Genomic DNA, 24,032 nt, shown 5'->3' on the forward strand with positions numbered 1-24,032 from the left:
CAGGGCACACAGGAGAGGCGCCCATCTGCTTCTCCACCCCTCCCCCTCTCCTTCCTCTCTGTCTCTCTCTTCCCCTCCCGCAGCCGAGGCTCCACTGGAGCAAAGATGGCCGGGGCACTGGGGATGGCTCCTCAGCCTCTGCCCCAGGTGCTAGAGGCTCTGGTCGCAACAGAGCGACGCCCCAGAGGGGCAGAGCATCGCCCCCTGGTGGGGAGAGCGTCGCCCCCTGGTGGGCGTGCCGGGTGGATCCCAGTCGGGCACATGCGGGAGTCTGTCTGACTGTCTCTCCCTGTTTCCGGCTTCAGAAAAATACAGAAAAAATAAAAATTAAAAAAAATGCTATGGTACACAACAGAATACTACTCAGCTATAAAAAAATAAAAATAAAAAAAGAAGGAAATCTTACACTTTACAACAGCATGGATAGACCTGGAGAGCATTATGCTAAGTGAAATAAGCCAGTCAGAGAAAGACAAATACCACGTAATTTCATTCATGTGGAATCTAAGGAACAAATAAACTAACAAAATAGAAACAGACTCATAGATGTAGAGAACAGACTGACAGCTGTCAGAGGGGAAGGCAGTTGTGGGACTGGGTGAAAAGGTGAACAGATTAAGCAAAAAATTCATAAACACGGATAATGGTGTGATTGCTAGAGGGGTAGAGGGTGTGGGGAGTAGAAGAGGGTAAAGTGAGGCTAAAAGGTGATGGAAGGAGAGACTTTGACTTTGGGTGGTGAACACACAATACAACATACAGATGGTGTATTATGGAACTGTACACTTGAAACCTATATAATTTTATTAACCAATGTCACCCCAACAAATTAAATAAAAATTGTTTTAAAAAGGAACTGAATAAAGAAATGAAAAATATCTTATAAAAGAAAAACACTTGAAAAAATAGCAAAATGTTAGTAGTTTTGTAGAGGTGATTTTTATTTACTTCTTTGTCTATACATTTAAAAATAAAATGAATATATAATATGAACATAATTATAGAAAAAAATAGACTTGTGTTTGAGAATAAAATGAGAACTTAGGAACTGGACAAAAAATAAGTGGCTCAATTAGTAAATAAAATCATATTAAACTTTTCATTCTATTTCTGACCAACCATTTTACAGTCATACCTTAGCAACACTAAAGTTTGCTTTTAATAACGATCTGGACATATGTTTACTTAGAAAAATGACACCTATTCTCCAGCAGAGCCTCAAACTATTTATCCACGTCATATTCAAGCATTTGTAATGGTAGATTATTAGCAGGAACATCGGAATATGCAAAAGTATTAAATATACCAAGTTCTTCATATTTCCAGATGAAAATTTTGAGCAATTCAACGGTGTATTTGTCTGTAGTCATTTGCTTGCAACTTCTCCAAAATGTCATCGAGTAGCTAGTTGTTAAGGCTAATACCATTTATTTTTAGACATTAGAAAACATAAACACACTTTTAAACACTTCAGCACAAAATAAAATAATTACGTTCTATTGTAAATTTTAAAAAGTGAAAGTGTTTTCTCATCAAAAGTCTAATGTAATCTAAAACTCAGGAATTCTTTTCTTTAGAAAGTATGATGTAAAGCAGTAGTCTTCAAACATTTGAGCTCATATGTCCCATAAAATAATTTGACAAATAAGTGTTGTGCAAATTTAAATATGAAAATTTTCATCATGAGTTTTAGTTACAAAATATGCCATTTCTGCTGTTATTAATATTGACTCTCTAAAATAAAATTAAATCAGTCTTTCAAATGTACCCATGTAATATTAAAACCATACTGACCTGGCCTGACCAGGCAGTGGCCCAGTGGATAGAGCCTTGGACTGGGGTGCGGAGGACCCAGATTCGAGACCCCAAAGTCGCCAGCTTGAGCGCAGGCTCATCTGGTTTGAGCAAAGCTCACCAGCTTGGACCCAAGGTCGCTGGCTTGAGCAAGGGGTTACTCAGTCTGCTAAAGGCCCCCGGTCATGGCACATATGAGAAAGCAATCAATGAACAAGGTGTTGCAATGAAAAACTGATGATTGATGCTTCTTATCTCTCTCCGTTCCTGTGTGTCTGTCCCTATCTGTCCCTCTGACTCTGTCTCTCTGTCTCTTTAAAAAAAAAAAAAAAAAAAAAAAAAAAAAAACCATACTGACCTGAAACCTACTATCATTCTTTTAAAATAAAATACTTAAAATAAAATAATTTGTATTTCCTTTCTACTTTCTCCACAGAATTTAATTCTATTTTCAATCTCGGAAAATTTTTCTTGATCACTCTATTATACTTACACAAACAAGCGCACACATTTATATTGAAATTACCTTTCAATTAATTTTCTTTGACCATAAGTCCTTAATTTTTTTAAAAATCATCTGGATTGAGTTATTATTACAACTATTATGAGCACATAATTTTTCCAAACAACAAATAAGTTGCAAGTTTTGACATAAAAATCCTTAATAAGCCCTGGCCAGTTGGCTCAGTGGTAGAGCGTCGACCTGGTGTGCAGAAGTCCCGGGTTCAATTCCCGGCCAGGGCACACAGGAGAAGCGCCCATCTGCTTCTCTACCCCTCCCCCTCTCCTTCCTCTCTGTCTCTCTCTTCCCCTCCCGCAGCTGAGGTTCCATTGGAGCAAAGATGGCCAGGGCGCTGGGGATGGCTCCTTGGCCTCTGCCCCAGGCGCTACGCTAGAGTGGCTCTGGCTGTGACAGAGCGATGCCCCGGAGGGGCAGAGCGTCGCCCCTGGTGGGCTTGCCGAGTGGATCCCAGTCGGGCGCATGCGGGAGTCTGTCTGACTGTCTCTCCCCGTTTCCAGCTTCAGAAAAATACAAAAAAAAAAAAATCCTTAATAAAAGGTAAAATGTACCATATTTCCCCATGTATAAGACACACCTTTTTTGGAAAAATTCGGGGTCTAAAACCTGGATGCATCTTATGCAGTGGTTGTAGATTTTTTTTTGCTTGCATTTGACAGTGATGAGGAGTTGTATGAATTTTATGATGAATAAAACTTGAGTTCAATAACTTTATATAATACTTTTTTTTTCAAATTTAGAGATCCAAAATTAAGGTGCATCTTATACATGGGGAAATGCAATGATCGGAAAGTTATCTCTTAGTGGACTGGACTGGGAGAGCAGTGTGTATGAAGCTCTGGTTTAAGAAACTGTTGAGCTGTCCCTTTGTTGGGCTCTTGGAGCTTTTACTTTTCCCAGAAGTTCAGCTTGGTAAAAGTTCAGGCTATGGGAGAGGTGTGCCTGTCTTGTATCAAGTTAGGAGAATGGTGATGCTAAAGTGAGGCCAGAAGAAAGGATAGCGGCTGACCCTAAGGAGCATTTCAGGCAGAGCAGTTTAAGGAAGGGAAGGATATGGACACTGATCTCTTTAAAACGTTCAGTCCGCCGCCCCCTTCCACTGCCCCCCACACACGCACACACATACCACACCTCCTGAAAGTCTCAGCATACTCCTAGTGCACCCCTATAACACATCATTTGAACACCATTCCTCTAAGATCACCAAGATCAGTGTTGTTAACTTGAGCTGTGCTAAGAAGCTAAGAAAAAGTACTTTTCCTGAATTACAACTTTGGCTAAAGAACTGGTTTTGAATATTTCTGACACGGTACCTTGTTACATTTCAAGTCTGCTTTTTGACCACTTGGCCTGCCAAAGTGTACAGCTATGTCTCGTCAGAGCCATCACACCCCGCTAATCAGCTGACTCATTCAGCTTCTGAACTAAGAGGCCATGTTAAGGAATCATAGCATGCTAGCTCCATCTGTTAATAAGAGCTCCATGAGGAGCACACGCTGCTATGGAAAAACACAGGGAAAAGAAACAGGTAGCTCTTACATGTAAATATGAAGGGGATGAACGGTCTCTTAAAACGTTTAAAAGGAACTCTAAATTTAAAAAATAAAGGCTGCACAGTTTACTATTGCTCATCTTGAAACTTAATGAATTGGGAGGGCCCTTATCCCGTGTAATATCCTAAAATGTCTGGCTCGTTGCAGTACCTCGGTAGGCTTTAAGCAGAAGCAGAAAATCTTCCAGAAAGGATATTTTTGGTGTTGAGCCTCTGCAGGTACAAGCTGACCTTATCCTGGAATGCCAGCTTGGCTTTGCACCCACAAGCATCTTCTGTGGAGACGAGTCTCTGTGCTTCTTCAATGGCTAATGACAACAACAGTGCATGAAGTGTTATATCAATAGTTCATTAGCAATCACATCACATCGGGAAATCCACGATTTGATAGTTCCATTGTTAAGACTTACCTAAATGCACTTTCTGGAAGGTAAAAGGATGTAAGAACACAGGAAGAAGAAACAATACTTTGAAATGTTAATGTCACAGATAAATTGAATTAGGAAATGCTGGGGACAAGTTCACCATTATCAAGCTGGGCGATGGTTATATGTGAGCTCATTATATTTTCTCTACACCTCTGTGATGGTCTGAAAATTTCCATGATACAAAGTTAAAGTTTTCAAAAGACAGTATAGCAGGAAGTCAAGAATGCAGAGATAAGACAATCTGGTGATACTGTGCCCTCCTTTAAAAAAATGAAAATGAGTAAAACCCCTATGTGTGTGGCCAAAATACTTCAAGGATTAAAACTAAATAATTCCTGGTTCCCTAAATAGACTATTATTCTATTGAATTATTTAAAATGGGAGTTCTAGTTCTTACCCTTAAGTACTTTGGAACTAAAAGTCAGGTTGACATTTAAGCAAAGACCCTGGAGGCTGATAATGCTAATTCCTGTTTCTCTCTGTAATTCAGTGAAGCAGCTATTCCTACCCGATATCATAGCCCCTAAAGTTGCCTAATAGAAATGAGAGCAACTCCCCCTAGGTCTAAAGACTGATATGTAATCTTCCAATTGAGTAGTAGCACTGCCTAAGGACAGGGAGTGGCCCTTTGCTCCTACATTGTCTCCCACATTCTACAAACACACGATATGAGGCTGGGAGACCAAAAACTCAGTTGATTAAATACCATCTACCTACGTGTCCAAATCCTGCTGAACCTTCCAGGGATGGCCAGCTCCAAGACCATCTCAATCAGTCAGTTAGTCACTAAACCAGAATGTGCCCACTGAACTCCAAGTATAAGCCCACTCGCCTTCCCTGTCCCGAGCATAAAGTTGGTACTTGGGATTCTTTTTCAGTGTATCTTGCCTGATAGACCACAAGTTCCCTGAGGGCAGGGGCTCAGTGGGATGTTGTAATGAAAAGACCCCACAGAAAACTGGACAACTGCGGTGGAGCACAACTGAAAATTGAGAGATGGATCTCTTCACAATAGCATCAAAAAGAATAAAGGATTTTGGAGCGAATTTAACAAAAGAAAGGCAAGACTAGAACACTGCTAACTACAAAACACTAATCTGTCTCCAGGCCCTTCCTCAGGACCTTCTAATAGGGTATGTAAAAGCAGCTCCGTGAATCCTTGCTGAACGAATGATTCAGTGAATATTTAAACAAAGGGGTTTGTGCTGGAATCCCCACCTTCCAGGAATAGAAAAATGTCCAAGAGTGATTCTTCCTTCTAATTCAAGAGGGAGGGAGGATGAAACCAGACCATGGAGGGAAGAATGCCTGCAGGAAGGAGTAGCACTGTCTCATTCTGATGCCGGGACCTCCTGGAGGCTTCTGACCAGAAGAATGTGCTTTGACTTGGAGAGAGCAACGATTACTCCTAGGTTGTCCTACAAATGAAGCAGGAGTAAAGGGACAGACTTTACCTGAACATGTCTTCTTGTCTTCATTCAAGATGAAGCCAGTGTAACAATCACAGTGGTAGGACATGGCCCCATCGCTCACACAGATGTGCTGGCAACCGTGAGAGCCCAGGCTACACTTGTCACGGACTGACCAGAAGCAGGGCAGGGAAGAAAAACAGCCACAAATTACAACAGGAAACTAAACACAGGCTTCTGGGAGAACAAGGCTTTGGTTTGGTCCCATCAAATGCTGAGAATGAGTCCTTCAATCGTCAGAAACAAGTCTCCCACGTTCCAGCAACAGCGAGCCTATTTTCCTGCCCTCCATCTTACATCCCCTTAGCTCTCCTTGTATTGCAGCCACCCCTTTCCTTTTCACTCCTTGCTGATATCTGGGGGTGCCTTCTCTCGGCACTGGGGCTTCCCTGAGTCTTCATTGTATTCCAAAGCTCCCCTTCCACCTTGCCTGATGACCACTGATGCCTCCAGCATCTTCCACCATACATGGATCCACTTCACTGCCACCAAATCACTCTTAGGGGCCCAGGGAGCTGAATTGGATGCCACACAAAAAGGACTCCAATAGCCAAGGACCTGCCCTCGATAGCTCACCAAGTGGGAGAAGAACCACTGACCTGCACACATTCCCCCCCACCCACAGAAAATAACAAGGATGAGGATGATAAGGATGTGCACAGTTGGACAGTGAAGTAGTTGTAACCTGTCACATATTAATACATTGCATGGCGGAAGACTGTCTGCCCAACTTTGGGTGGGGAGCAGAGAAAAGGGCTGTTCTAGTCCCACGGCCCAAGTGACCTGGAACCAGTGAAAAGCACGGTTCTCCAGCAAACTCAGGAAGGCCTCCAGATAGACCGTCCCTCTGTCACTGCAGGGGCCACATTAGTTCACATGTTCCCCTCTAACTCTCTTAAGTGTCATTTCATTTTCCAGAACCTTCCATGGCTCATTATTGCCTCTAAAATAGCTTGGCGTGAAATGTGAGGCTCTGTGTAATCTATCCATCAAGTGTCTTTCTGACTTCATCTCTACAATTCTACTGGTTCCAGCAAAATGCCTAATCAGAGAAAGTTTCATTCTTCCCCTACCCCAGCTTAGCAGCCAACTCTAGAGATTTCCACTGGGCATGGCTCCACCCCCCGCCTCTGCTCTGAGCCTCCACATTGAACTCATAAGCCCTCCTGCTGCCCCACTAGGGGAAGGCAGGACATTAGAGGGGGTCTGACCCATGCACCCCAGCTTTAGATCGTATTCATTACTGCTCTAAAATATAGAAATACTAACCTTCCACCATCTTGTCTTTCTTATCTGTCTCCCTTTGCTACCTTGGGCTACCAGGAGACAGTAAGGCTTAGTGTTTTAAGAGCATATGTAATCACCAGAACAACTCCCTGGATTCAAATCCTGGCGCTGCTGCTCATTAGCTGAGTGACTGGGAGCAAGTTACCCAGTCTGTCTGTGCTTGTTCCCTCCTGCTGTTTCTGTGAGCACCAAATGTGTGACTGTGTCTGAATGCCTGGCACCACACGTGCACACAGTAGGCTTTGAGGAGTGCCAGTTATCTTTAGCTAGCTTCCGGAAGTATTACTGGAGTAGTCAGCCTGATTGGGAACTTTCTTTGATTTCTATGGGGTTTTTTTAGTAAAATGTTTCATTTTATTCCATATCTGTTCCTGATATGTAACTTTGTTTCTTCTTCCCAGGACTTCAATGTTCCTGGAAGCCTGAAGTACCAAGTGGGATGCTTGTAATGATCTGAGAGGTACAGCCAGGAGTCCTCTCCACGCCCCCTGACCTAGCCCTGCCTCCCTGAGCAAGCCGGTGCAAGCCAGTTTTTTTTTTTTTTTTAATTTTTTTTAATTTATTCATTTTAGAGAGGAGAGGGAGAGACAGAGAGAGAGACAGAGAGAGAGAAGGGGGGAGGAGCTGAAAGCATCAACTCCCATATGTGCCTTGACCAGGCAAGCCCAGGGTTTCGAACCGGCGACCTCAGCATTTCCAGGTCAACGCTTTATCCACTGCACCACCACAGGTCAGGCCCAGTCCCCTTTTCCACTCCATCTCTCCGCTCTGCCATCTACCTGGCACCATCCTGAAATGTCACTTCCAGGCCCACTAGCTCTGGGTCACTCACTGGAGATAACAAGGGGACATGCCTCCACCCAGGCCCCTAGTTACCTTCAGTCCCTCTTCCTGGCTACTTAGTCTCTGTTTACTTAAGGCATTGGTTCTCAGAGGCTGAAATCTGTGCTGCTTTATTCTCCACAGCACTTAGCACAGGAACTTTTCTGTAGCGTTAATAAATGTACTCTTTCATTGATCTCGTTTTTTTACAAAGTAAATTGGTGAAAGCCATTTGCCTTCTTCTCTCTTGGAAGGGTCACCTAATATATCTCCTTTAAGAGAGAGGAAAATATACATAAAATCTTTTTTAAATGTATTGAATATGCCAAAGCTAAACACCACCTGGAAAACTAGGAATTTCTCTTAGGAATGTTTTTACATTATAAATGCCACCCTGTTCTGCCAGCAAATTTAAATCAAATTAACGAGGATTCCTGTTCTGGCACAGGCTCACTAGCCAAGTCTCCAATTCATCGAAGACTGATCATCTAGAAACTGTCAGGGAACAACTTCCTTCAAACTTACTGGAAGATCTGTGTGGGTCTAATTCAGTCATTTACAAAGTCTCCTTTACCAACATGACCCAGCTTTAAGATTAATGCTACAGAAAAGTTCCAGACCAAGTTTTAATTGGAAAAAGATCAGTTCAGCCTATCACATCAAATAGTTACTGTCCAACCGACTTCCTCTAAAGTTTCCTATTTACTTTACAAGCCCCCAGTGTACAGAGCAATAAAATTTTCCTGGATAAGGACCCTACATTCAATGAGCTTTTCTCATATCCCCTACTAGGGAGTAATTTCCCAGTAATTTTCTGAAGTCAACTTTGTTTGCAGAATTTAGTGAGCACATGGCCCTAAATCTAAAGCAATATGTGCCTTAGTCTGCAAGCACAGTAGACTGCCTGAAGCCCAATTCTTTTTTTTTTATTTTAATGGGGTGACATTAATAAATCAGAGTACATATGTTCAAAGAAAACATCTCCAGGTTATCTTGTTATTCAATTATGTTGCATACCCATCACCCAAAGTCAAACTGTCCTCAGTCACCTTGAAGCCCAATTCTTTAAGTTACTTTGAAGAATCTCTCTCTTGGTAAACTGCAAGTTGGTTTCACTGCAACAGAAAGAGCCAAGTGTGAAAGAACTTGTTCCGCGTGCCTTACCTGAGCATGTTTTTTTATCTTGATTCAGCATATAGCCCTCATAGCATTCACAGTGATGGGACCCAGCTCCTCTGTCATTCACACAAATGTGCTGACAGCCATGTGTACCCAAAGCACACTGATCTTGAGCTGCCAGACAAAAGGCCAGGAAAAAAGAAATTAAACGTGGAAAAGTCTTTCATTGCCTATATATAGGAATCTTATTTGCACTCGAAATGTGTAAGAAGAAAACCCCTTAGGAACTTTTCAAAAGCATCAATACTATTTGCTCTTACTGGGGTACAACACTCATTCTTCTGCTGTTCCCAAGTCCTTTTCAGAGTCATCTATATAGAGTTTTTATAATCTAAGTATCTCATAAAATACTTTCTAAAGCATTCCTTTCAGGCTTATTAGTATTTTGGCTAAATCAGAGGGATACCTACAGTATGAGGTAATTATACTAGATTCAGAAAGACATGGAGTTTGAAGAAAGTGTAGTTTGACCCTCTTCTGTTGTAAATGAGGAAACTGAGTCCAAAAGAGACCAACTGACTTAGAACAGCATCAGAACTCAAGACCCAAATTGTCACTCAATGCACTTATTCTCTGTACTGATACGAAGTTTTTAAATTTTTTTAAAACTTTTCATTTTGAAATAATTTCAGGCATATGAAGTTGCAAAAAAATTGTACAATTTTTTTCTTCATCTAGTTCCCCCAAATGTTAACATATTATATAACCATAGTGTTAATTTTCAAAACCAGGAAATTAACACTGATAGCATATTAGTTTATAACTAATCTATTAATCTGACTAATCATTCAAACTTGCCAATTATTCCACCAAGGTCCCTTTTCTGGTCCAGGATCCAACTAGGATCATACATTGCATTAAACTGTCACATCTCCTTATTAGTCTCCTCTAATTTTTATTTATTTCCTGTCTTTCATGACTTTGACACTTTCAAGAAGTACTGGAAAATTACTTCATAGGATGTCTTTCAGTCTGGGGTTGTCTGCTGTTTCCTCGTGGCTCTGATTTTTTAGCAACTCACCACAGAGTGCTGTTGTACCCTCAGTGCATCGTGTCAGGAGGTCACGATGTCGCTGCGTGTTACTACTGTTGATGTTAGCTTTGGCCGCTCGGTTACAGTGGTGTCCGCCAGGTTTCTCCACTGAGTAGTTTCTGCCCTCCCTTTGTAAGTAATAAATATCCTGGGGGTGATATTTTATTTTAACTTGTTACACAGTCTTTAGCATTTGGAATGGACTGCTTGGGCAGGTACAGAGAAGGAAATGAACAACACTCTTACACATGTTCGCCGTGATATATATATAACTTTGTTTCTCATTTATGCAAGAGATGGAGAGAAAAAGAGGCATCAACTTGTTGTTCCATTTAGCTGTGCATTCGCCTGACCAGGCGGTGGCGCAGTGGATAGAGCATCGATCTGGGATGCGGAGGACCCAGGTTCGAGACCCCAAGGTCGCCAGCATGAGCGCGGGCTCATCTGGCTTAAGCAAAAAGCTCACCAGCTTAGACCCAAGGTCGCTGGCTTGAGCAAGGGGTTACTCGGTCCGCTGAAGGCCCGCGGTCAAGGCACATATGAGAAAGCAAGCAATGAACAACTAAGGTGTTGCAACAAAAAAACTGATGATTGATGCTTCTCATCTCTCTCCATTCCTGTCTGTCCCTATCTATCCCTCTCTCTGACTCTCTCTCCCTGTCCCTGAAAGAAAAAGAAAAAATTCTACTCCATTTAGCTGTGCATTCATTGGTTGCTTCTTGTATTGCCCTGACCAGGGATCAAACTTGCAACCTCGGTGAGCTGGGATGACGCTCTCTCCACTTAGCAACCCTACCAGGGCTATATAACTTTTCTAACAAGACTTAGAAATCAGAAAAGCCAAGCATAGCAAAGGAGGAAAAACAGATCAAGTTTCCCATCAATGTGACCCTTGCCTCTGACACTAGTTAGAGAACTAGGTAGACAGAGGTGGCAATAGTTAAAGCCAACTCCCCCACTTACCTGAACACGTTTTCTTGTCTTCATTCAAAGTGTAACCCTCGTAGCACTCACAGTGATAAGAGCCCATTCTGTCATTCACACAAATGTGTTCACATCCATGAGTGTTAAGGGCACACTTATCGATAGCTATAAAAAATGATCAGGACAAACGTGAACACAGCCAATGTGAATATATAATTACAGACCTCACTACTCTCTCTCTCTCTCTCTCTCTCTCACACACACACACACACACACACACACAGCTAAGAGCAGCTTGGCACAAGAGAAAGGCTACAGGGCTGGAAGTTGGGAACCAAGTTTCTGGTCTTGCATTCTTTACTAACAGACCCAATACATGGGTAGTCTCCCATCTTTGGGTCTCAATTCATTATCTGTAAAATGAGTAGGTTGAATTAAATGACCTGTAAGTTATCTTCCTCTCAAATATTTTTTCCAGGATTTTTTAAAATATGGGCCTACTTCCCATTCTTCATGACTGAATGTGAATATTCCTATATCCAATGAGTGGAGGACCTCTCTAAATCTACTTCTCCTAGATTCTATGAGTATCTATGGTCACAGAGAGGAAAAGGTAACTCCTTTTTTTAGAGGAGAGAAAAAGAGAGAAACACTGATCTATTCCTGCATGTGCCCTGACTAGGTATCAAACCTGCAACCTTTGCATATTGGAATCACACTCTAACCAACTGAACTACCCAGCTAGGGCAAAAGCTTTTTAGTTAATTAAATAAAATCCAGGGATAATTTCAAATCCTCCAAAGGACCAAGCTTTTATACTGTACTAGGCTGATTTATGTATTACTTCTCCTTTTCCCTATTGAGGAAAATTGTTGATAACAGTAAACCAGCCAAAAGGCAATTAGGGGAAAAACATAAGGCCAGTCCAAAACCTGGAGAGTAGGTCCCCAGATGTGAGCTCCAGTTGGCCACCCGTGGGGAAGCAGGCCTCACCTGAACACGTCTTGTTATCAGCGTTCAAGGAGTAGCCCTGGCTGCACTCGCAGTGGTGCTGGCCGTTCCCGTCGCTGACACACACGTGCTGGCATAGATGTGTGCCCAGCATGCACAGGTCCACCGCTGTGCAAAGGAAGTTGAAAGTTGACAACAGTCAGTATTGACACGGAAACATTTTGAGTACTTTCTCCCATGTCTCTGGTTTCTTTCTGATCCTATCTTGAGTTCACTGTAAATTTTGGCTATTTGTTTCTGCCTCTGGATTACGAGGAACACCACTCTTCAACTAGTCATGTTGCTAATTTTAAATCACAGATCTTATCATTAACTTTCTCAACAAAGAAAGGGAATTTTTAATTTGGGAGCTGAAACCCAACACTTACATGGGTTGGGCAATTTGATATTTATTCAACTTAACCCCTTGAGTAGTACAAACATTCATGTATGTCCTCACTCAAAGGGTTAACAAAAACCTCACTACTCAAAGGGTTAATCACCTACCTGTGTAAAAGACTTTTACTTCCCTAAAGCCAAAAATGGGGAGAACTATAATGTACTTCCTGAAGCTCTATGAGCTAATTGTCCCACTGCAACCAGAGTCTGGTACCCAAGGGTTCTATAGCTTGTGTCTAAACAGAATTCACACACAGGCACGTTCCTCTAGGCCTGGAACTCACACTTGGGCAGCAATGTGTATTTGAACTTGCACATGGTGAGGCAGGTACCTGCCTTCCAAATATGCAGCAAATTTAAACATAGGCAACTTCAGGGCCTCTGATATCAGTAAAGAGAAGAAAATCATGTTATACTCAAGTAAAAAGAAAAGAACAAAATTAATGAGATATTAGCTAAACTGCATCTCCAACTTTTTTACAGCCATTTTACATGTCATTGGATTTTTTCCCTAAGGAGATGTTTTCAAAGAAGAATCAATGAATTTAGTCATTCTGAGAAAGCAAGGCCTGTTGGAGGAGGCTGGCACCCTGTGGCAGGTAACCCAGCCTCCACTGCTTTGGCAACAGGACAAGGCTAACATTTTCCCAAGAATAGCCTTTTCATAGAATGATATTTCCAGCCCACAGACTACAACAAGCTGCTCCTCAGTCTTTTTTCCATAGAGAGGGCCTTTCCCCACCCCCAGAACAAACAGGTCTTTTGTACCAGGAGGAAAGGTTGCCACTCACCACTTGTTACTTTATGGCCTTCAAGCCCAACCCTAGGTTCTAGCTTTGAGACCCAACCACCACAGACCAGCATCTCTATTGACAAGCCCACACCCACAGCACAGGGGATTTTCCTGGGAGAAAGAAAACCATTTTTCTTTGGGAAACCAATGAATGCCATGGAGATGCCACCAAAGCCAACGACAGCTTATGAAAGCCGAGTGTCCTGGGACAGCAAAGACAAGGGGATCCCAGCCAAGTCTGTCTGAGATGAGGGCAAACTTTGCTCCAGCCTAAGACTTCACCTCCCATTTCCTGACAAACTGGTGATTGCTGAGTTTCCCATTAATTTAGATAAACAGTCTCCTTGAAATGTACAGTTATAATTATGAGCTCACTTGTTTGTCTCATCCCCAACCCTAGACTGTTGCTGGATGGTAGAGAGGGACTTATTTCATCTTTGTATCATCAGTGATCATGAAAAGTGTGTCGAACAAATAAATATGGAATAGATTATATAGCACAAGGTATTTATGGTATGTGTGTGTGTCTATGTTTTAAAATTCACCAAAACTAGAAGTTTGCCCACACCTGCTTGTAGAATTCCACTGAGGGCTGCAAAAGATTATCTCCAAATGATAAATGAACGAATGAATGAAACATGATGACAGCCCCACGTTCATTATTCTGATCAATGACAAGCAATAAACCCCAGCCTGAAATGGATTCATAGTCATGGTTTTGGCTGATTCATGCTAAAAATTCCCATTTCAAATTCCATCCTAAACGAAGAAATGAGAACAGTAATAGAATGATTAAAAAACAAAAACAAATCTTGTTCCTTCTCTCTGTGAAGTGAGCTGAAATCCCAGTGTCCCTGAGCCCTAACTCTCTTCCGTAAAGAATAACCAGACAAAAAGCCAAACCCAAAAGCCAGAGCAGCCACTAAATGTACCCTCTGCCTGCCAGGTACACGGAACAGAGGCCAGCAACCTTCATGGACAGATGCAGGGCCTTGTCTTCTGCAGGAAAACAGGAAGAGTCTTGTGAAATCCACACAGGGAAAGCTAGAGAAAACGTCTGGGGAACATGGTGCAGTGGGCAGAGGTGGGAAGAGCAGCATCTTGAATGTTTTATTTTTATTTTTCTCTGACCCAGTCAGGGAACAGCATGATCATTTATCCTGGATATTTCCAGACCTTCTCATTTCTAATGCAAACGTGGAAATTTTATGAGCAAACCACATTGTATATAAGGCAGCTCTATATTCCTAAACCAACAAAGTGTTTAAGTTAGTAAAACACACACACACCATTGCTTATATTTAAGATTTTCCATGAAATTTCCACCAAAAATAAAAAAGGAATTATTTTTCTTTGGCTTAATAATGTTTGACTACATCAATCTTTCTAGCTGGAAACAAAGACTTACCACAAAAGGTTTCCTGGAATCGAGAGGAAAGTTTCTCAATGACACCGTAGGTCTCCACGTAGAACACGTGCTCATCCAGGGGTTCACTGGCAATCATCTTGAGAGACTCCATGTCTGCCCTGTCCACGCCCACGGCATAGAGCTCAATACCCGAGGCCCGCGCCCGGGCCGCCACGTCGTTCACCTGGTCCTGGGGCCGCCCATCTGTCACGATGATGGCTACCTTAGGGATGTTGGAGCTGGGCCCCCGAGCTCCTGCCTCCACTGTGAAGGCTTCCTCCATGGTTGTTTGGATGGCCAGGCCCGACATGGTGCCTGTAGACAAGGGTGTGATCCGTCCCACGGCCTTTTTCAGGGACTGCTTATCTGAGTAGGTCTGGAGATGGAACTCAATCTGCACGGTGCTAGCATAGTTCACCACCGCAACCCGCGTGTCCGTGACTCCAATGTCCAGCGTGTCAATTATCCGGGAGACAAAGGTTTTCACTTTGGTGAACTCCAAGGGCCGTACACTACGCGAACTATCAATGATAAACACCAAGTCCAAGGGCCTGCTCTTGCAAACACCTGCAAGGAAGGGTGTGGGGAACAGAAGTGACTAAGCAGTGATCTGACCACAATCAGAAATTAGGCAATTCCTCACACCCATAATGCTCTGGGATTGGAGGCCAGGTAAGGCAGCATCTCCTACCTCCAAAGGCCCCACTGTCTGCTACCTTCCCCAAGATCATCACCCTTTGGATGTTGAAAGCACCTAGGCCATCATAATTCCCTAGTGAGAATTCACCCAGAGGTGAGCAGTATCTCCAAATATCCCACCTGTAGGCTGGCTGAGCTCTGAAATTACACATAGAACCTTCTTCAAGTTTTGCTTTCAAAGTTCCTCTTGACTCACATGAAGGAGTGGATTCCAGACCCTTCTTGGGCACATTGGCCATCTGAGGCAATGGGACAGTGTCCCTGAACAGTGTGAAAGGTGAACTGTCAGGGCTGCCTCGCTGTACACTGCCCCACCCGCCCCTTCCCGGGGCTAAGCACAGTTCCAGAGTAGGCCTACATCTCCCTCTAGCTGGCCACTAATCCGTACTTGGTGAACTCAACACGCAACTAGCCTGAGCTGCACTGCAAGTGGAAAGAAGGATGACAACTTAATCTGATTCGTGTTAATTGCACTTCCACCTCTGTGGGTATTTCTTGTTTCTTGTGAGTGTTTTTGTTTGTTTGGTTTTTAATTTTTTATAATTTTATTTAGAAAATTAAATTAATGGGGGCATTTCTTGTTTTAAGAAGCAAAGATCGCCATTTGGTATCTATCCTATTGCCCTACCAAACTGTTAGTCACCTCTCTTTCATTTCTTCATTCACCAAAATTTGGGGGGAACCTACCCAGTATTAAGCGCTAGGGCTACAAAAGCAAATAAGCCAGATTCCCTGCCCTCAAGGAACGCATAACTTTCCTCCACAAAAACACCTGGCACATGACACATTTCTGTTTTCATCTGTACTTTCTTATTCTTCCCCCTCGGCCAGTCTCACTCCATACCCCTTCCTCTCTCAGCCAACACCACCAAGCTCACAACTCAGGGCCCACTAGAGAGAAGCCAGTTAGGAAATGTCTTTTTTCAAGTCATTCCTCTTCCCTATCCCACCGCACAAACACCCACACACACACTCCTCATGCACACAGTCCCAAATGGAAATAAGATCCCTGGGCATGAAGTGTCAATCAAAGCTCTCTCCTTTCCTAATGGGGCAGCAGTTGATGCTACGCTAAGGCAATGTACTTAGTGAGTAGGGGAAAGACGGATTCCAAGTAATTTCTTAGGGCAAGCAGTTTATGACAGAAAAAGTCCTACAAGGGACAAGAATTCTGTCTCTCTGCAGTGTTCTTTTAAAAACTGAAAATTATCCTTTTGGTTTTATCCGCTGCCTGGAGGTACTCAATTAAGAAAATAAATAATACCCTACTATTAATAACATTTTAGAGATCAAAGGGTACCAACACAACAACCCTGTGAAGCCGGAGGGGCAGAAGTTGCTTTTATACCCATTTTACAGGTGAGAAGCCTGAGTCTCAGGGAGGTGTAAGAGCTAGAGGTGGTAGAACTTGGATTGGACCTCAGAGTTCCTGACTCCAGGCTTTTCCCTGCATGGCTGCCTCTCTCTGAGGCAATATTTTCTACCACAAAAAGATCAACATCATCTCATGTACCTAGTAAACACCCTGCTTGTTGACACCAGATACCACCAGATGTTCTGCATGTCATATATTAGTTAAGTCAAAAGGAATCCTTTTTTAAAAAATCAACTGCAAAATTTCACTTCATCCCTTGGTTACCATGGACTAGAAGCAAGGAAAAAAACCCATGTTGAAAATCCTGAGAGATAGAGCTAGGTATTTTTGCATAATAGGAGTATAAGGAAAACTTCTGATTATGTGAACACCATATGCTTTCACCAACACCAAAATAGTGTCCTTACTATTTATAAGTAAATGTGCCTGATTCCTTCCTTTGCCACTTGGTTTTTCAGACTCCTCTATGTGAATTTACAGGGACAGACTAAACCCTCCCCCAACCTAATCCCCAGAACCTGTATATTACTTTGCATGACAAAAAGGATTTCTCAGCCTGACCACGCAGTGGATAGAGCATTGGACTGGGATGCAGAGGACCCAGGTTCGAGACCCCGAGGTCGCCAGCTTGAGCATGGGCTCATCTGGTTTGAGCAAAAGCCCAGCAGCTTGAACCCAAGGTCACTGGCTCCAGCAAGGGGTTACTCAGTCTGCTGAAGGCCCGCGGTCAAGGCATATATGAGAAAGCAATCAATGAACAACTAAGGTGTTGCAACGTGCAATGAAAAACTAATGATTGATGTTTCTCATCTCTCTTTATTCCTGTCTGTCTGTCCCTGTCTATCCCTCTCTCTGACTCACTCTCTGTCTCTGCAAAAAATAAATAAATAAATAAAATTTAAAAAGAAAAAGAAAAAAAGGATTTCTCAGGTGTGATTAAGTCAAAGACCAAGATGGGGAGTTTATCCTGGATTATTCGGTGGATCCAATGTAATTACAAGGATCCCTAAAAGTGGGAGATCAGAGTGACAAGATGTGAGGACTCAACTTGCCTTTGGTGGCTTTGAAAATAGAGGGGAAAGGCCATGAGCCCAGGAATGAGGGCAGCTTCTGCAATCTAAAAAAGGCAAGGAAACAGACTCGCCCCTACATCCTCCCAAAAGGAACACAGCCCAGCTAGTACCTTCATTTTAGTCCAGTGAGACTGGTGTCGGACTTCTGATGTACAGAACTCTTAGGTGATGTGTTGTTGCTAAACCACCGATTCTTGGTAACTTATGACAACAGCAACAGAAAACTAAGACAGGAGGCTTGACACAGGTGGCAGGAAATTCTGTATCTGGTCACTTCCCGATTTATATCTCCCGGGAAATTATTTAGTTACCCCATCACTGTTTATGAATCTCACTCCCTTTTTCTAGACAGCAGGATGTGGATTCTCAGAAACCAAGAAAGTAGGAGTCTAGAGTTCCTAAAATGTTTCCATACTCACAATATTGCCAAATTCTGAGTCATGCTAAAAATAAAAGCTTAACGATCTGTAAGGAAGGAATTTGCAAGACTGGAATGTGATATTAAAGGATCATCATTCAAGATCAGTTTGTATTCCAGATAATAAAGACAAGTGCTACTTAGGGGGAGCATAGCCACCCCATGCAAAATCCTTCTTCCCCCTCCTAGACCCATCACCAAGGGAGGTGGGTCAGGACCAGAGGTGAGAATTAACTCCTAGAAGAAAGGGTTTTATCCCTATTCTTGACGAGGAGCAACCAGCTGACTACCAGCTGAACTCACTACCAGCCTTGTGAACACTGGCGCTGCCTGGCTCACTGACAATCTTGTTGCCATTTCAAATCCAGTCCATTGGGGCTGGCGCAGGAAAGAACCCCTGTCCAATCTCGCATCACCCAGAATGGAGCAGGAGAGGCTAGACAACACAGACCAACCTGAGGCATGGAGGACCACTGGCCAGATGAGACTGGACACACCGACAAGGGCAAGCCTCTAGCAGCGCTGCCCCTCTACGTGCTGCCCTCTAGCAGCGCTGCCCCTCTAAGTGCTGCCCTCTAGCAGCGCTGCCCCTCTAAGTGCTCCCGTCTAGCAGCGCTGCCCCTCTACGTGCTGCCCTCTAGCAGCGCTGCCCCTCTAAGTGCTCCCGTCTAGCAGCGCTGCCCCTCTAAGTGCTCCCGTCTAGCAGCGCTGCCCCTCTAAGTGCTCCCGTCTAGCAGCGCTGCCCCTCTAAGTGCTCCCGTCTAGCAGCGCTGCCCCTCTAAGTGCTCCCGTCTAGCAGCGCTGCCCCTCTAAGTGCTGCCCTCTAGCAGCGCTGCCCCTCTAAGTGCTCCCGTCTAGCAGCGCTGCCCCTCTAAGTGCTCCCGTCTAGCAGCGCTGCCCCTCTAAGTGCTGCCCTCTAGCAGCGCTGCCCCTCTAAGTGCTGCCCTCTAGCAGCGCTGCCCCTCTAAGTGCTCCCCTCTAGCAGCGCTGCCCCTCTAAGTGCTCCCGTCTAGCAGCGCTGCCCCTCTAAGTGCTCCCGTCTAGCAGCGCTGCCCCTCTAAATGCTCCCCTCTAGCAGCGCTGCCCCTCTAAGTGCTGCCCTCTAGCAGCGCTGCCCCTCTAAGTGCTGCCCTCTAGCAGCACTGCCCCTCTAAGTGCTCCCGTCTAGCAGCGCTGCCCCTCTAAATGCTCCCCTCTAGCAGCGCTGCCCCTCTAAGTGCTGCCCTCTAGCAGCGCTGCCCCTCTAAGTGCTCCCGTCTAGCAGCGCTGCCCCTCTAAATGCTCCCCTCTAGCAGCGCTGCCCCTCTAAGTGCTGCCCTCTAGCAGCGCTGCCCCTCTAAGTGCTGCCCTCTAGCAGCGCTGCCCCTCTAAGTGCTCCCGTCTAGCAGCGCTGCCCCTCTAAGTGCTCCCGTCTAGCAGCGCTGCCCCTCTAAGTGCTCCCGTCTAGCAGCGCTGCCCCTCTAAGTGCTCCCGTCTAGCAGCGCTGCCCCTCTAAGTGCTCCCGTCTAGCAGCGCTGCCCCTCTAAGTGCTGCCCTCTAGCAGCGCTGCCCCTCTAAGTGCTCCCGTCTAGCAGCGCTGCCCCTCTAAGTGCTCCCGTCTAGCAGCGCTGCCCCTCTAAGTGCTGCCCTCTAGCAGCGCTGCCCCTCTAAGTGCTGCCCTCTAGCAGCGCTGCCCCTCTAAGTGCTCCCGTCTAGCAGCGCTGCCCCTCTAAGTGCTCCCCTCTAGCAGCGCTGCCCCTCTAAGTGCTCCCGTCTAGCAGCGCTGCCCCTCTAAGTGCTGCCCTCTAGCAGCGCTGCCCCTCTAAGTGCTGCCCTCTAGCAGCACTGCCCCTCTAAGTGCTCCCCTCTAGCAGCACTGCCCCTCTAAGTGCTCCCGTCTAGCAGCGCTGCCCCTCTAAGTGCTCCCGTCTAGCAGCGCTGCCCCTCTAAATGCTCCCCTCTAGCAGCGCTGCCCCTCTAAGTGCTGCCCTCTAGCAGCGCTGCCCCTCTAAGTGCTGCCCTCTAGCAGCGCTGCCCCTCTAAGTGCTCCCGTCTAGCAGCGCTGCCCCTCTAAATGCTCCCCTCTAGCAGCGCTGCCCCTCTAAGTGCTGCCCTCTAGCAGCGCTGCCCCTCTAAGTGCTCCCGTCTAGCAGCGCTGCCCCTCTAAGTGCTCCCCTCTAGCAGCGCTGCCCCTCTAAGTGCTGCCGTCTAGCAGCGCTGCCCCTCTAAGTGCTGCCCTCTAGCAGCGCTGCCCCTCTAAGTGCTCCCGTCTAGCAGCGCTGCCCCTCTAAGTGCTCCCGTCTAGCAGCGCTGCCCCTCTAAGTGCTCCGGTCTAGCAGCGCTGCCCCTCTAAGTGCTGCCCTCTAGCAGCGCTGCCCCTCTAAGTGCTCCCGTCTAGCAGCGCTGCCCCTCTAAGTGCTCCCGTCTAGCAGCGCTGCCCCTCTAAGTGCTCCCGTCTAGCAGCGCTGCCCCTCTAAGTGCTCCGGTCTAGCAGCGCTGCCCCTCTAAGTGCTGCCCTCTAGCAGCGCTGCCCCTCTAAGTGCTCCCGTCTAGCAGCGCTGCCCCTCTAAGTGCTCCCGTCTAGCAGCGCTGCCCCTCTAAGTGCTGCCCTCTAGCAGCGCTGCCCCTCTAAGTGCTCCCGTCTAGCAGCGCTGCCCCTCTAAGTGCTCCCGTCTAGCAGCGCTGCCCCTCTAAGTGCTGCCCTCTAGCAGCGCTGCCCCTCTAAGTGCTGCCCTCTAGCAGCACTGCCCCTCTAAGTGCTCCTCTCTAGCAGCGCTGCCCCTCTAAGTGCTGCCCTCTAGCAGCGCTGCCCCTCTAAGTGCTCCCGTCTAGCAGCGCTGCCCCTCTAAATGCTCCCCTCTAGCAGCGCTGCCCCTCTAAGTGCTGCCCTCTAGCAGCGCTGCCCCTCTAAGTGCTCCCGTCTAGCAGCGCTGCCCCTCTAAGTGCTGCCCTCTAGCAGCGCTGCCCCTCTAAGTGCTCCCGTCTAGCAGCGCTGCCCCTCTAAGTGCTCCCCTCTAGCAGCACTGCCCCTCTAAGTGCTCCCATCTAGCAGCGCTGCCCCTCTAAGTGCTGCCCTCTAGCAGCGCTGCCCCTCTAAGTGCTGCCCTCTAGCAGCGCTGCCCCTCTAAGTGCTCCCCTCTAGCAGCGCTGCCCCTCTAAGTGCTGCCCTCTAGCAGCGCTGCCCCTCTAAGTGCTCCCGTCTAGCAGCGCTGCCCCTCTAAGTGCTCCCCTCTAGCAGCACTGCCCCTCTAAGTGCTCCCGTCTAGCAGCGCTGCCCCTCTAAGTGCTCCCCTCTAGCAGCGCTGCCCCTCTAAGTGCTGCCCTCTAGCAGCACTGAAGCTGGATGGAGTTTTGGTAGTCAACATCAAATCATCATAAGCCAGGCTGATAGCAGTGGAAAGACCCTTGCCTGGGATTTCAGAGCCCTGGGTTCTATTCTGGGCTCTGACATGAATTGGCTGGGACCCTTCACTCTGACAAGCCTCAGTTTCCCATATGTGCTCTGCGGGGTTGTGTGAGCTCTGTTCTGCCACAGGAACCAACTCCTGACTCAAACAGAAACGGAATCGTTCGTCAAAGACCCAAAGCGTCAGGGGTGTTTGATGACCAAGGAGAAAACAGTTTGGGCTTGAGGCCCAATTAATTGAAGCAGAACAGGTGGTCAGGGGCAGAACAGAGGTTGAGACCAAGATGGTTACAAGACAGGAGGGGTGGGGTGGCAGCTGGGGCAGCTCAGGGTTCCTGCCTGGCCTCCCACCCCAACTCCAGATTGGAAAGGCGGAATTCTAGCCCAGACCCAAGACTGCAGGAGGTAGTCTGAGGGCTGGCAGGAGGAAAAGAAGGGCCATGCACTGAGCCTGGGCTACAGAGATGGAGCGATTTCCAGAGAACTCAGAGCAGAGTCTCGGGAAGACGGATCAGCTGAAGCAGCGGCCGGGCCTGGGACAGATTCCTGAGGGGCGCCGGCCCCGCAGCGGCCCGACACTACCTACCCAGATCCCAGCGGGCAGCTACCGGAGTCTGGGCTTCGGGAGACCCACATCCTAGCTCTGGCGCCCTTCTCTGAACCTCAGCTTCCCCACAGGATGCATCCAGTATGGGGTCCCTTCTCCTGCGCCACGGATGCTCAGGCTGGGTTGGAGGGAACACATCGATGCCGGGTTCCCCTGCCCACCCGGCCCGGGCTCTCCCTCCCGCCGCGCCCCGTCGACTGTCCCTCCCCGATGCGCCTCTCCTGCCCCGCCGGGGGGAGGGTACCTGAGCCGCGGGCGTCTCCGGGCTGGCCTGCCCCCGAATAGGGCGCAGCGCCGGGGGAGACGGCCGGATCAGGGCGGCGCCCTGGGCTGCCCCCCGGGCCACGGGCCCCCAGCCTCCGGAAGCCCGGACGGGCGAGGGGACCCGGGGTCGCGGGGACTGCAGGGGACGGCGGCGGCAGCAGCAGCAGCAGCAGGAGCAGCGGCGGCGGCGGCCAGTGCGGCAGGAGCAGATTCGGGAGGCGGCGCGGCATGGTGTCCGACGTCACCGAGTCGCTAGCTCTCTGGCTGGGTCAGTCGGGCCGGGGCCGTCCCAGCGGCCGATTTAAAGGTCCCGCGGCCTGGGGGCCGCCCCGCCCGCCCCGCCCCGGCCACCAGGAGCCGCCCCGCGCATTCCAGCGGCGCGAGGTTCTGGGCGGAGGGGCAGGGACGGCAGGCTGGACCCCGCCCGCCCGCTACTGCACCGCGGCCGGCCTCGGCGGGTGGGCCCGGCCAGCACCTGCCTCCCCAGCTCTAGCAGGGCCGACGGGGCCGCAGCCGCCTGGCCCTCCGCTCCCGCTCCCGCTCCCGCGCCGGCCAGCCTGACCCCGGGCGCCCCTGCTGGTCCCCAGGGTCCCCGCCTGCCCTGTCCGCGCAGCTCTGCCGGGCTCACGGTTTCACTCAGCTTCTCACTGCATTTCTTCCCCGGCCAGGAAACCCACGTTCGCTGAGGGCTCGGGAGGGGGGGGGGGGGGGCACAGGTTTTAGCAGCAAGAACAGCAGTGCTTTCATCCCCGCTCCCAACGTGCGCAAACACTGCTGAGCGCACGAGGCTGGGCCCGGAACAGCAAGGCCAACACACGGTCCCCAGGGTGCGCCCTGCTCGCTGGAGGGCAGGACGACCTGTCCCCTCCGAGGCTTCGGGGGCTCGCTGCCTCCCTCATTCCCTCATTCCCTCCCTCCCTCCCTCCTATTCCTCCTCCAGAATGTCACCGGGAAGGGGCCGGGACTGAGGTGGGTCTGCCCCAGCAAAGTCTGCAATGTGTGAGTTCTTTCTTCAGTGAGCGAAGATTCCAGGACAGGAGTCCAGGCGATTTAGGGGCATTTGGAGGGTACGACGTTTATTAAAGCTGGGGACAGTGAAACAAAGGAAGGGCCTAGGATGGAAAAGGCACAAGATCAGCCACAGGAGTGAGCCCAGACGGGGCTGCCTAGACGCAGAAAAGGCTGTCACGTTCCAGTTGGAAAGGAATTCAAACTTCTTACTGGCCTGCTTCAGGAGGAGCGGGCATGATAGCACAGAGCTGCCAAAGGACCCTCCAGAGCCCACTGTCCCCGGGGAGAGAGAGGAGGAGGAAGGGTGGACGTGTCTCAGGGAACATGTCGACTTCAGGAAAGAGGCCGGTTGTGCCTGAGGACACATGAATATGAATTCCAACGGAGCCTATGTGGTCTTCCTGCTTCCGGCGTTTCGCCCTTTAAAATCCGCACTCCACACAGTAACCTTAAAACCCTTTCTCTCCTTAAGCCTTGTCATTTCACTTCCAGGACAATCCAAACTGCCGGACCCCACCTGATTGCACGCTCCGAGAGGGCAGAGCGGATGTCCCCACTGCTCCCCGTGAGATTCCTGTAAATCCTGCCTCTCCTCGTGCAGG

At 47.6% G+C, this 24,032-nt stretch overlaps 1 protein-coding gene across 1 annotated transcript; it reads right to left on the reverse strand.

The window, feature by feature from the left end:
* Positions 1–920: 920 nt before the first annotated feature.
* MATN3 (matrilin 3) lies at positions 921–22,691 on the reverse strand. Its single transcript, XM_066236900.1, has 8 exons — positions 22,400–22,691; positions 14,599–15,165; positions 12,002–12,127; positions 11,048–11,173; positions 9,037–9,165; positions 5,749–5,874; positions 4,064–4,174; positions 921–1,400 (listed from the first exon to the last, which is right to left on the reverse strand). Exons 1-8 carry the CDS (start codon positions 22,647–22,649, stop codon positions 1,345–1,347), a joined length of 1,491 nt encoding a protein of 496 aa, XP_066092997.1. The 5' UTR covers positions 22,650–22,691; the 3' UTR covers positions 921–1,344.
* Positions 22,692–24,032: the final 1,341 nt, after the last annotated feature.

The sequence above is a fragment of the Saccopteryx bilineata genome, chromosome 6 (genome assembly GCF_036850765.1).
Source record: "Saccopteryx bilineata isolate mSacBil1 chromosome 6, mSacBil1_pri_phased_curated, whole genome shotgun sequence".
Classification (NCBI taxonomy): domain Eukaryota; kingdom Metazoa; phylum Chordata; class Mammalia; order Chiroptera; family Emballonuridae; genus Saccopteryx; species Saccopteryx bilineata.

Coding starts and splice junctions, on each gene's coding strand:
- MATN3 (XM_066236900.1), bottom strand. CDS start 22,649: ATGCCGCGCCGCCTCCCGAATCTGCTCCTGCCGCACTGGCCGCCGCCG. Junction 5,875..9,036: donor AGATAAAAAAACATGCTCAG/GTAAGGCACGCG, acceptor GCTTCTGGTCAG/TCCGTGACAAGTGTAGCCTG. Junction 1,401..4,063: donor GCAGAGGCTCAACACCAAAA/ATATCCTTTCTG, acceptor ACAACTAGCTAC/TCGATGACATTTTGGAGAAG.